The sequence below is a fragment of the Convolutriloba macropyga genome, chromosome 9, assembly GCF_964194025.1.
Source record: "Convolutriloba macropyga chromosome 9, txConMacr16.3, whole genome shotgun sequence".
Lineage (NCBI taxonomy): Eukaryota > Metazoa > Xenacoelomorpha > Acoela > Convolutidae > Convolutriloba > Convolutriloba macropyga.
Window position 1 is genome coordinate 53248784 of NC_134476.1, and position 13877 is coordinate 53262660.

The following is a 13877-nucleotide window of genomic DNA, read 5'->3' on the forward strand; positions in this document are numbered from 1 at the left end:
AAGACGCTCAAAAGTGATCACAGATCTAAAACACGACAGTCCAAGTCAAAAAAGCGTGACTTCATTTGTGATGGATGAATGGTAAATCTACTCTAAAAATCTATTCTGACTTGTCGCATTTCTTCACTTTGCCATTTCCATTTCCTCCTCCTATTCCACCAGAGCCATTTGACAGTCCTCCATTTTTGTTAGCTGATGGCGATGATGATGTTGCAGCTGATCCATTGAGAACAGCGTAAGTAGTAGCAGCATCCGAACTCCCACTGCTACCGCCATACCAAACAGTCAATGTCCATTCAGTATTTACACTTGTACTTCAAATATCTGTTTTGTTTTGATCTTTTCTATTCGCTTCACAAACGCTTCAAAACCGATTTTCACGAAAACTTCAATAACAACTTTTGACAAGTAAATTTCCAGTACTTAATTAATGTAATTCATTTCATTAAATTAAGATCAACTAATTTTATACAACCATAGTCGGGAAATTGAAAAGATTACTGCAGGTATCACAAAGATGGGTTCATTGCCAGTTTAATACTAAAAAGGTACGTTACTTTGACGTCTACATTAATTTGTTAATCTCAACAAGGCGGCTCGGTAATGTGCGATGACACATAAGGTTCCAACCCCGCCCATCCACAATTTTGGCATAATTGTCTACCAAATGAGGAACAGATGGAAAAAAACCCAAAAATTATTTTTTGCGAATCCCAAAAAAGCCCAAGCCTTTTTCAAAAAACTCTGTATGAACGATAAGATAGCCTCCAAAGCAAATAACTCAGTGGAGAAAAAAATTATGCATTAGATTGCTGTAATATGTCATTATTAAGAAAGCGAGTCAAGACGAACAGCAAAATCAAACAACAACAACAAACATTAATTACATCAAAAAATTTATGTCCCTCTTAAAAACTAAATTTAATAACAAAATCAACATACCGTCAGATAAACCTAAAACTAAACAAAAATAACTCATAAATCACCAGAAAACATATGCGACCAGTCCATAAAAAGGTTTGGTAACAATTATACGAAAAAGAACAAAAACAGTAAAGTAAAAAAATTAACTTATTTTTTTGAAACAGTTAACTTCAAAGTAATAAATACCATTAGGAATCAATTAATATTACCACAAATTTACGATTACCACTGCTTCTATAGAAGGGCATTAGGACCTGTCCTTATTCATTTTTTAAAGCGGCTAAAAAGAACAACAAAGACAACAAAATTTCAATTGAAACTTGAAGAAACGCTGTCAAAACCGCCAAGCCAAATTTTGGCACTCAAAATATATTTGATAGCGCCTTCTTCAAACAGTTAAAATGTAGTACGTGGCCATTCATTAGAAGGACTAGGTAACAAGTAGACAAAAAAGCGAAGTGCTAAAGTATGTAATACTTTAAATTTTTTTTTTTGAAACAAAATTACATTCAATGTTATGAAATGCATTAATTACAAAAAGAGCTATTTAAACAAGGTCGTTCATTCATGAGAGGAAGCCCTCGAGACCTGTAATTATCCAGAATATTTCTTGCATCTACAAAAAGAACGTCAAATATGACAAAAATCAAATTAATTTACTTTTTTTTGTGAAAAACCGTTGTCGAAGCCAGTAAGGTCATAACAAATTCTTTAAGAAAAAAATTTTGGGACACCAATCCCTTTTATTCCCTTGACACCCATAATGTCATATTTGACCTGTAATTAACTAACGAGATTAGGTAACAAAAAGAAACATAAAAAGAACAAAATTGCGAAGTTAAAAAGTTTTTTTTTTAATTTTGGAAAACGATTGTATTCAAAGTCATGAAAGCCATCAGCTATCTACTAATATCAGAATATTGGTTCTTCTATTCTTCCATGAAAAGCCAATGAAAGCTATCACTATACAGGAAACTTCATACGACCGAAACGACAAAGTATAAATGACAGTTAGAGACAAAATTAAAAAAATCAATTGATTTCTTCAAGAAAGAGGCGTCGAGGCCGTTAAAACGATGATGTATATCTTTCAGGATTTTAATATGTTCGATTGTGTCTCATTCTGAATGCTAATAAGGTTACATGAGAACTGTCAATAATGTGATAATGTGACAAAATTAGAAAACGTGAAAAACTGGCAAAAATCAAAACAAACAAAAATCTGAAATCTTGTAGTATCAAAGCCAGAAAACAATAACTTCAGGCTTAAAACTGCAACCGAGAATAAATGTTAAATCATTAGAAAGAAAAGGCAGTCTTTCTTTGCTGACACTAAGCTGGAAGTTGAACAAATTAAGAAAAAAAAATAGAGGAAAAGTTAATAAAGCCATTATTTATTGAAAAGTCAATTATTTTTTAAAAAAAAGAAACACCCATGAACTTTCAATTAAAAAACTAAATGCATTAGCTTGTAGCTGCTGAGCAAGCGAATTGGTTGGACCTATCACTCCTGAGCTTTGATTTGATTTGTTCTGTTCTTTATTATTATAAAAAGGTCTTTTTTTAAAAAAAAAAGACCGACTGATTACAACCCAATTTTTTTTGGATTGCAACAGTCCAAGAATGGCCCAAAACTAGCCCTGCTAATACTTATTGTCCATTAGGAACAATTGACTTTTCGAATGTTGTACATATAGATAATTTGTTAGTTGAAAACTCAAAATAAATTCTGCAATTTTGATAATCAACGAGTAAAGTTAGCAAAAAACGGCAAAGTTTTAACTACAGTGCACTCTCAGCGGACTCTGAAGTAGAAATGGCCCCCCTCTGAGTCTACAAAGATTGTATGGGTGTTGTTTGGGGGTGTACTGTCGGCAAATTGAATCAAAGACAACTAAAGTAGCTTATTTCGTGCTGTTTTTGATGAAAAAGGCTAAATTTTGAAATGTTTATCCAGATTTTTTGACCAAAAAAATTAAATCAAAACAATCAACAATGCTTGTTCGTCTTCAAAAATAAAATCAACGACACTATTCTTAAAAATTATAACAAATTTTAGCAAAATTGACGAAAATTTAGGCAAAAATTCCGGAAAATGTGAATAAAACAATGTGAATTCACTCTTTTTTTCTCAGAAGTTTAAACCTCGATAACTCCCCGTAGAAAACGAAAATTAAAAAATCTTTTTAATTCCATATTCTACGCTGGACGAGCTTTCGAATGATACCAGTCTCAACTCTCTACGATGAATATATCGAGCGGCGAAAATTCACGGAACAAAAAAAACCCATTTGAGTATATAGTTCCTCCCCCCTCAAGAGGGTCGGAACAAAAAACGTGAAATTGTCATTCGCGACAGCTAGTCCCATGAAAATTGAGAATACGGAACACAGACTAACTTCAGATAAACAAAAACTCTATCTCACTTTTTAGTAACACCATCTCTAGAAAAGCTGTCTATTAAAGATTGAAAACGAAGAGGCAGCGAGAAGCACAATATCAGAAGCAAAAACCAGCAAATATTAGACAAAAATCGGTCAAACTTTGATATCATATACCCAACAAGGAGGCTCGGTAATGTGCGTTCGCACATTAAGTTCCGACCCCGCTCATCTACATTTTTCACTTAATTGTCTACCAAACGAGGAAGAGATAAAAAAAATTAACATATCAACATATCGTTCAACAAACTACTAAAAGAATAAAACAATCTACTCTAGAGGGTCTATGAGACCTGTGGCTAAAATAATATGACTACCAGGAAAGACGGCAATAAAAATCAAATAGCTACAAATATTAATTACGACCAAAACTCCTTGTCCATTTTTTGAAAACCACTAATAACCAATTCAAAATGGCATCAGATAAAATTTATACTAAGAAGATTAACGGGTACTTTTTGGAACGAAGTTTTCCTCAATGCGACTTCGCAACAAGTCGACTAGAAATGAGCAAAAGCGGCAAAAGTTTATTAGAATATTGCTTTTTTTAAAAAAAAAAGAAATAAATTCGTACTGATTAGAAACATTACGCATCAAATGGAATCATTGAGAGAGTCTTTTATACTTCAATAGAGAGCGACGACTGAGGCCATTCATTATCCAGGATATGTCATACGACTACGAAAAGAACGACAAATACAGGCAAAAACGAAAAGTTTGCACGAAAAATTATGCACGAAAACGATGTCCCCCCAATCAATTAAATATTAAGCTGAGCACTAAAAACGATAAAAATCTTCGTATGAATTTTGTGCAGGTGACAACAATTGTAAGTCAAATGACGCTTATTATTGTGATACTGTGAACAGAAAACGAAAACCTACAAAAAACAGGCAAATTTGCAAAAATCACTAAAATTGGTTTTTATGAAAACTGGTTGTTCCAAGAAGAAAGACCATTTGGGGAAATAAAAACCGTTATGAAGATCTTAATGAAATCTTATTCCAAAAGATAAATGATGTGAATTGTATAATGAGATGCTTAGCTACATTTCAGGAGAAATAAAATTGGCAGATCTCAAAATCTATCTTTTTTTTTATTAAAAACAAATAATTTCAAAATTCATAGCCAACAAAAGCTTTCGACTAAAAGTGAAGACAGTTTGTCTTACAACTACTCGGAAAATTAATTGCGACTGTTATTATTGAGACTGAATCGTAAGACTATAAATTAACATTAAATACAAGCTGAACTAATAAGTTTCAAAAACAACTTTAGGAAACCACAGTTTTGAAGCCATTAAATTTATAAGATATTAACCGCGAGAATATAACATCTTCATTGGCGTCTCCTTTGATCATCATAACATCTTTTTGTAAAACGACTATCACAAAATGACAACAAAAAGGAAAAGTATCTAAACTTCACAAAATTCTTCTGAAACAAATTGTCTAAGCCCTGAAGACATCATTTAAAAAGTTTAAACAACAGAAAAATTATTGTTTGATTCAACGAAACATTAAAAAGAGCTATAAATTATGAGGCTAATTTACGAAAATGATCCAACATTGTAAAATACGAAGAAACGCAAACCAGAACAAGAAGCGATAAGTTGAATACTATTACTTTTTTTAGAAACTTAATTCGAAAGTCAAAACAGCCATTAGTTATTTACCGATATCAGTTATTTCAGGTCAATTGTTTATCTATAGTTGGCCACTGAGACCTTTAATTACACAATATTTGGTATACGAGAACAAAAATTAACAACAAATAAAGGGCAAAAAATAAAAAAACTCAAAAAAACTACCAATTTCTGCAAGAGAGCTGTGTCGCAGCCCTTCAAACCATATGTTAAAAAAACCAAAAATTATGTTCAGTTTAAAATGTTTTAAAGCTTTTTTCAGTTAGACTGTTAAATAATGTAACAATTTACAAAAGAAACAACAGCAAAAATGGGCAATTATGCACAAAAATCAGAAAATTTTGTATAAAAACTCGTAGTACCAAAAGCAAGAAATCCCATAGTTAAAACAATCGGCCACAAAATTAGTTTTTTATTCTTTAAGGAGGAATGGTTGACCTTTTCTTACTGAGAATAAGCAAAATGTTGACTAAAATAAAATAAAAAAATTGACAAGTTCAAAAAATCACAGAAATTTCCTTAAAACAAATACATTCGATAACAAAAGAGACATTAGGTAACAACCGAATGAACAGAAAAGATTTACTAGCACCTCTTGAGGAAGAAATTTAGATCTTTGAGTGGTCAAATTTAAAAATCAATCAAATTCAAATTGAAGGCAAAAGACAAGAATTCAGTTAAATTTTAATAAAACTCTTCCTCAAAGCCATAAAAAACCTTTGATTCTCTGAAGACAAACTTTATCTAAAATCGGCCTCAAATTTATGTAAACTGGTTGGAACTGTCATTGACGGAGCCGTGAATGAAAAATATTGTCAGTATTTAACCTTAAAAGAACAAAAGCAAAATATTTTGAAAAAAGGCCGCATCAAAATAAAAACCAAAAGGTCTCTGATTCTAAGAGTCCATGGTATTATCAAACCTCTCTCTGATCTTGTCGCACGCCCAACAAACCGACCAAGTGTTCCAAGTATTCGCAACTTAGAACAATTGGTGAGTGAAATTCTTCAAATATTGAAAAAAAGATGCATTTTTTATAATTATCGATTTAAATCTGTAAAAAACAGCAAAGTTTCAATTCCAGAAGACTTTCATACGGCGCCTAATTGCATATACCGCTGTTTTTGAAATTAGATAGTCTGTGTTAAGGTTTCTGGGTCACTAAGTCTGGCAGACTTTAACAAAGTGGACAAAAAAAGCATATTTTGTGCCATTTTTGATGAAAAGTTTCAAAAGTTTATCAAAAATTTTAGTCAAAAAACTTCAATCAAACAACTCAGCAAAGCTTCTTTATCTCTAATGGTAACAACAACACTCTGCCGTTAAAAATTTTAACTTATTTTGAATTATATTAGCGAAATTGGCCAAATTTTAGCAAAAATTACTGAAAATGTGAACAAAAACAGTCGAATGTTCACAGAACTTTAAAACCTCGATAACTCCCTGTAAAACAAGAAAATCGAAGAAGTCTTTTTAATTCCGTATTCTACGCTGGACGGGCTTTTTAATGATACCACTCACAATTCTCTACGATGAACATATCGGTCGGCCAAAATTGACTGAACAAAAAAAAATCAGTTGAGTATATAGTTCCGCCCTCCCAACTAAAGTGGGGGTCGGAACAATTATCTATATTCACTCATTACCCAACAAAACAACTCAAAACAAAAATCAACTCAATCACAAGGCAGCCAAAACAACTAGAAAAACTAATTTGAACCACAGAGCTTCTAACATCTATAACAATTTGAAAGAGAACACAAAAAGCATTTAAACACAAGTTGAACTAAAAAAAAGAAGTAAAATTAATTTTTTTTTGGGTATTGCAAGGGCAAATGAAGCCAAGAAAGTTTCTTTCGAGCCAATAGATATCGAAAAGCTGGGAAAACAATGGAAAAGTCATATTAGGCTAATAAACTTGTCTAAGATAAAAAACACGGAATAAGTACAAGAAATTATTATAAAAAATAGTTAAAAAATGCTCGCATTTTTTGCGATTTTTCTCAGCAAAGTTTGATAAAAACTGAAATCAGTTGATATATAATAACTCTTCATATATTAAGCGTCAATTCAAATCAGTAAATTGCTAAAATTTGCCTAAAAATTGGCAAAGTAGATGGAAAAACATATAAATTAGCACAAAACTGAAATTAATTACCAGAAACCTTCAATTTCGCATCACAAAAACATAGCCGACAGATTGCCGGAAAAAAGCTGTTGTGCCCATGAATTGAAACAACTGAAGAACTAAGATAGATAGATTGACCACCAGTCCTAAGACTCTAATACTCAAGAATACTTTGCAAATGTTCATAAAATTTTAAGTTCATTTAGTGAGTTCAGAAGTCATATTTTTAAGTGAGGTAAATCACGCAATTGACCTAAAAGTAGAACAAATGACGTCACGCACACAAATTTCAACTGCAAAGCAGTAGAAATCAGTGAAATAGAAATGGTCAATTCCAAGAAGTCAGGTCGCAAGAATCATCGATGGAGAAGACAAATTAAAAAAAAAACCACGATGTCCCCAATAATAGCCACTATCGCTTCGAGGCTATAAATATCACAATCAATATCACAATAATACAATATCACAATCAATCCTCCGAACCAAAAATGCAAAAACCTGCTTTTGACAGCCACAAATATAGGAAAAACTTTGTTCGCTTAAAGAAACTTTTTTCACCTCTCAATGACTCGCTCTCTCGAAAACAGCGGTACATAAAACTTATCTTTTTTGTTCCCCTCTTCTGTTTTGTTCACCAACCGAACCACTACACAATTTTTCACACGTTTCATTTACTGTTTCAAAACTCAGACGAATTAAATTGAACAAAGACACTTATCCAATAGTCCTCTTCGAGTCCCAAAAACGAGAGGGCCTATAAATTAGCCTTTGATGCTGACAGCGGCTTTCGCACAACTGGTAATTGAACATAACCGACTAACGTCAAGCGAATTGCTCTCAAACGACCAACGAGCGGTTGGTTTCGTCAGTAGCTAGCCACGGTTCAGCTAGAGTTCGGCTAGCGTTAGCTTGATTCCACTCTGCAACTTTTAGTTTTCTAGCTTTGTTAGTAAAAAAATTCAAATAAAAAACTGATATTTTAAAAATTTGCAAAATAATGCAAAATTTATAAAAGCTTCCAGATTTCGCATTGAAAATGTTAATAACTACTTTTTCTCTCCGGAGTTATGTCAAGTAACCCATCTGCAGACTTGAAAAACTTCGTTGGCCATGATCGTTAAACTCAGCAAGGACAAAACTCAAAAATTTTGAAAACAATCGCAAATTTTAACAAATTCTTGCCAAAACTCAAGATAATAAAATCTTCAAAACCTTTTCATTGTCTCAACAGACTATCCAGTATTCCTATTTCAAGCTTTAAATAGTTTCACTGGCCCATAAAAATCCATAGAATTGGAACATGATAATTTTCCGAAAATTTGAAAACTGACGTCACTAAAATATTGATAAACATTCCTCATTAACTCTAGAAACTATGCGACAGCTTATCATCAAACCTTGGAGGAGGTCCCCAGGACCCTAGTGCCTCAAAACCTTGAAAAAAATTGCAAATATTTTTAAAAATTGCTGATATTAAAATCTTGAAAAACATTCCATTACATCTAGAAGCTATACAGTAACCTATAATCAAACCCTAGAGAAGGTTAGATGGCTCTTGAGGTAGGGAAAACCAAAAACTGAAAAAAATTCAGATTTTCAAAAAATTAGAAGTTGCATAAAAAACGGCTAAAATTTGTGATAACAAAAGTCGTAACTAATCAATGGCCGAAAAATATTTTTCAATATTTTATTACCAAACCCTAACGAAGATTTTCTGTTAAACTAAAAAACCTGAATGAGGAAAATAAAAGTGTATGAATTGAAACTTAAGAAATACAGGAAAACGAAAGTTAAAGAAATTTGAACTAACCTTTAAATTTTCTCGATGAACCGTAAAAACCGAAATTAGACCAAAGAGAAATTTAGTTATTTGTTCAAATCAAGATTTGAGTTATGATTTGGTTCTCTCAAACTAAGTTGGTACCAAAGTTGAAACAAAGACATTATTCGGACCTGATAATCTTAGTAAACAAAACACCTTGAAGGTATACTAAAACTATTATTCGACGATTTAGGCAGGAACAAATGACCAAGAACGCATTTTTCGGACCTTACATAATACGTACGGATATACAAAACCCCTAGAAATCAGGCCACATTTAGGGCCCGTAAAGGGTATTTTCTCAAACGATTAGGCTAAATTAAGTCCGCAGGACACAATTATCTCAAGTTATGAAAAGATAAGCTAGTAAAAGTACGGCTAATTGTTGAGCCTTTTATTTAACCCAATAACCTGATTCTAAATTCACTTGCTTGTTATACAACCTTCGTTATTCTCAGCGATAATAGTCTTTCCTTAGTTCAATTTTTCTAACTTCTTAGGATTATTCGATACTCAGAGATCGAATAGAGAAATATAAAATAGTTAGGAGACTTGTTGTAGAATACACTTATTTGGATTCTAGCTTTGATTTAGTTAGGAATAAGGTCTGAGGTAAATTTGCAATCTTTAATTTATAAGTCTAGTATTTTCTTAAGTTACAGTAGGAACATAGGTGGTTTCACAGAGAACAATGACTATTAGGTTAAGTTCAGATCTCCCGGGACTTGGACATCAACAGAGTGACTGCAGACACCTTCAAGACAAGAGTTTCTCAGAGTATCAATTGCCACGCTCCTTTGGAGATTGAATAGGTGAAGCCACTCTCAGGGTAGGGTTGCCTGCTCGTGGAAGACTTGGCGAGTAAGACTAACCCAAGTAGTATGGATGGGCGAACCAAGTAGACACTTAACACTGTCTGCAGTAACCCTGAAGTACCTGATGGGCAATAGATCTTGCGTTCTTTTTTACAAGTGGTTGATACTAGTCTGGTTGGGTTGTGAAGTGAACTACGACGAACTTCCCTTCATCTTCAATTTTAGTAGTCTTTAGGGTCACAGATTGATCTCGTAGTATAACTTAGTTGCATTGAAAACTTGGTATAATTCTCAATCACAGTACCACCTATTTTATAATTGTTTTCCTTTTTCCATACACTTAGCTCAGAGTTGAGGCTAGACAACTCCGAATCCAACTTTATTATTACTATTTTAAAATAGTGCTGCTTCCAATCTGAATCTTAGGAGTAATAGAAGGGCCTGGTATAACCCTCTCTGTTATATAGGTTAATAGGCTTGCGAAGTTACCACTATTCTTTTTTTGAATATTCAAGTTTCTACAAATTGTTGGGATTTGATTAGGGAGTCTCCCCACCCCAGTTTCTCAAATTCTACAAAATAATAAAATTAAAGGAATTGCAAGTTTTGTAAAAAAAATTGCTAAAATTCGTAGTGTTGAATCTTGAAAAACAATCCATTACATTTAAAAACTACACAGTAAGCTATTTTCAAGCCCTAGAGGAGGTTTCGCGGTTTTTGAGGCTGGGGAAACCTAAAAATCGACAAAAATTTCCAAAAAAACTTGAAAAATGCAAGTTGTTTTTTTAAAAAATCGCTAAAATTTGTCATATTAAAAATTGCAATCTGTTCCATGGCAAATATTTTTTTTTCAGTGCCTTAATATCAAACCCTTAAGGACGTTTTCTGACTCATTAGCCTGAAAAACGTGAATATTGAAAAAATGTCGACAAAAATTGGTACGTTTTGTCAAAAAAAGCTAAAATTCGTGATGTTAAAATCTTGAAATCACTTCACTAACAATAGAAACTACGCAGTAACCTAATAAAAAACTAGAGGAGGTTCCGTTACACCTAGGGCTGAAAACACTCAAAAATTGAAAATTTTCAAAAAGATTGAAAAAAATTGTGAAAATTAGTATAAAATTGGGTGTTTTTATCGATCGGTTGTTCATGAGTAGCCACGTTCATGAGGAGCCCCTGATACGGAAGGGTATGGGCACCAGTTGGTTGGGGGTCAATAGGGGGGGTCAACAGTCGTCAACCTCAACCTCTAAGAACCGCCCTTCACAACACAAGTATAAGTCTCCAAAACAGTTTGAGCTGAAACAGATCTGAAAGGCTCTAAGAGCACTTATTGCCCGCTGGGCGCTACCTGTTTTTGAGGACGAAAAGTCAAAAGCGTCAGACGAAAAATCGGTCAAGCGAAAAATCGCATTAAAAAAAGACCGACAGGACTAATATAATTGCTACAATCTTCGTTTGAGAGCAATTAAAAACGCTAACAAGCATAACGAGTCTATTCAACTTTCAGTAGAAGATTAAAACGTAACAATAGGACAAAAATTGTGCGGAAATAGCGTAAACATTTGAAAATTAGTAAAAAACCTCCAAATTTGCTGAAAACTCATTTATTTCAGAATAACTACAAACTGCAGTTAAAGTAATCTTAAAGCTTATTTAAACTTTAGAGGCAAATGATAGTTAAAACCATAAAAAAGCCGCAGATGAACAAAAAATTTTGCTAGCTCAGACAAATTTTTTTATATCTATTTCTAATTCTCTCAAAACTAGCGATATGAGCGAAAAATAACTCTCTTTACGCTCTACTTTTCACAATAGATCAGATGTAAATCAACAGTTTTCACGCGTTTCACTTCCTGCATCAGTTTCACTCCAGAGAATTATTGATAAAAGACACTTCATCAATTCTCTTCTTCGAGTCGTATAATGATAGCGCCCAATAAAATCCAAATTCTTTGAATTGCAAAAAATCAAGAGCTCCGTAATATATCTACGCCCAGCTTAGTGTTTCGAAAGCTGCAAAAATATTATAACTGGCACTTAAGCTGTGCAAAACTGTGGTATACTTTCAATTAGCTATTTATATCTGGACATTACTGCTTATTAGGGAGCAAATGCGTGTTTGCATTTGAGGTAGTCACGTGATCACTAGCACAAGCACTGGTTCTCTTAGCTTTGGCCTCTTCCGCCTGGACGTATTGCACTAGGAGTGATATTCTATCAGTCATGACTCCGTCGAACTTGGAGAAGCAATAATGGAATTGGGAGGGGTCATTCACAATCCAGCACCAGCTCACGATTCCTCTACGTCTGTAGTGAAATAGCAGCAACCAGTTCCCAAGCAATAAATCACTGAAACAGAAAAATAACCCAACTCATTTGGTCAGGCTCAAAATCATTAAATAGGAGTACGAAGATTAACAGGATTGAGACGTGGTTCTTCCTTTTCTGATTTCCTTTCCCTACCTATCATTTTCTGCACTTCCACTTTCTTCACTTTCAAATTATTTTGTGTTGTTTCACTATGAAGTTTCTTTCGGTTCTATTCCAAATTAATCAATATCAAAAAATTCATAAGTTTGCCGCATATATTATTAACTTCTTTTTAAGAACATTTTTGGCGAGAACGAAAAATCAATTCCGAGATCCCCTATCCAATTTTCAAAGCTTGAGGATCAGTGGAGAAATAGTACATACGGGAAAAGATCCCACGATTACAGGCGACTTGCAGCTAAGCAGTGATCAATTATTCCCAGGTTTAGGTGCGTTACCCTAGAGCGCTCTGATCAGACCATCGTGCGACCCAAAGACCTCTGATCAGACCGTAGTGCGACCTAAGAATTTGTGCAACCCAAAAGACCTCTGATCAGATTATCGTGCGACCCAAACATTTCGTGCGACCCAAAATTTTGTGCAACTTTAGCGCGACCAACGCTCCTTCTGATAAGAGCATACTTCGTCCTATACATGTTATAATCCGTTGTTATTTGTTTAAATTATTCAATTCAAAACTATATACTACTCAACTTAAAATTGAAACATAACCGACTAACGTCGGGCGAATGGCTCTCAAACGACCGGCGAGCGGTTGGCTTCGTCAGTAGCTACCCACGGGGGGGGGGGGGGGGGCTGATGGGGGGCAACACTGGGTAGGGGGGCAACAGCACGGTGGGGGGTGGAGGCAATAGTGGGGGTGGGGGTCAACAGGGGGGGGGGGGGGGGTGGGGTGTCTCAACCTCTAAGAACAGCCCTTCACATCATAAGTATAAGTATAAGTCTCCAAAACAGTTTGAGGTGAAACAGAGCTGAAAGGCTCTAAGAGCACTTCATGCCCAATGGGCGCTACCTGTTTATCCCGTTATTGAGGACGAAAAGTCAAAAGCGTCAGACGAAAAATCGGTCAAGCGAAAAATCGCATACAAAAAACATAGCCGGTAGAATACCGGAAACGACTCGAATCGTCGTGCAAAATAATCTCTACCCTAACTTGGACAAAATCAGAATATCGAAAAGAACACTAGAAACAACAAAAACAGTTGACCAAAATAACATAAAAAGCGTTAAAATTTTTTTCATTTCAGGGGTGTGGGTAGGTGCTGGTGGGGGGGGGGGGGGTTGGCAGTTTGTGGCAGGTAGGTGGGGTGAGGGGGTAGGTACGTTGCGGGGGGGGGGGGGTCGGTAGGTACGTGGGGGGGGGGGGTAAATGGGTACGTGGGGGGGGGCTAGATGGAGATGGGTACGTGGGGGGGAGGTACGTTGGGGGGGGGGGGGAAGGGGTAGGTACGTGGGGGTGGGGTAGTTTTTATGTGGGGGGGTAGGTAGTTAAATGGGATGAGATTTTCTCAAATTGACCTCTTCACCTTGAATTAGACTGTTACCAATTGCTATAAATTATAAACTAAGGCTATTGTTAAAGTCCAATGTTCGAAAACAGAAGTCAACAATCAAAAACGGAGGTAAAAGCTCGAATAGAAAGAAGTCAAAATTCAATTCATGAACAAACTTGCTTTCTGCTAAAAACCTGTAGAATCTCAATACTCCTTATCGAGTCGTAAAAAGACCGGCAGGACTAACATAATTGCTACAAACTTCGTTTGAGA

General features: G+C 34.7%; 1 protein-coding gene across 2 annotated transcripts in view; it reads right to left on the bottom strand.

Moving 5' to 3' along the window:
* The window catches only part of LOC142345852 (lysophospholipase D GDPD1-like), a 60415-nt gene that overhangs the window by 18532 nt on the left and 28006 nt on the right, over positions 1 to 13877 (bottom strand). Inside the window, exons 7-8 of one of the 2 annotated variants that reach the window (XM_075398265.1) lie at positions 11875 to 12129; positions 111 to 263 (exon numbers count right to left, since the gene is read on the bottom strand). In XM_075398265.1, coding sequence (XP_075254380.1) covers positions 111 to 263; positions 11875 to 12129 — 408 coding nt within the window. Of the gene's footprint in view, positions 1 to 110; positions 267 to 11874; positions 12130 to 13877 lie in introns of both variants that reach the window. The other variant, XM_075398264.1, reaches the window with a different exon arrangement.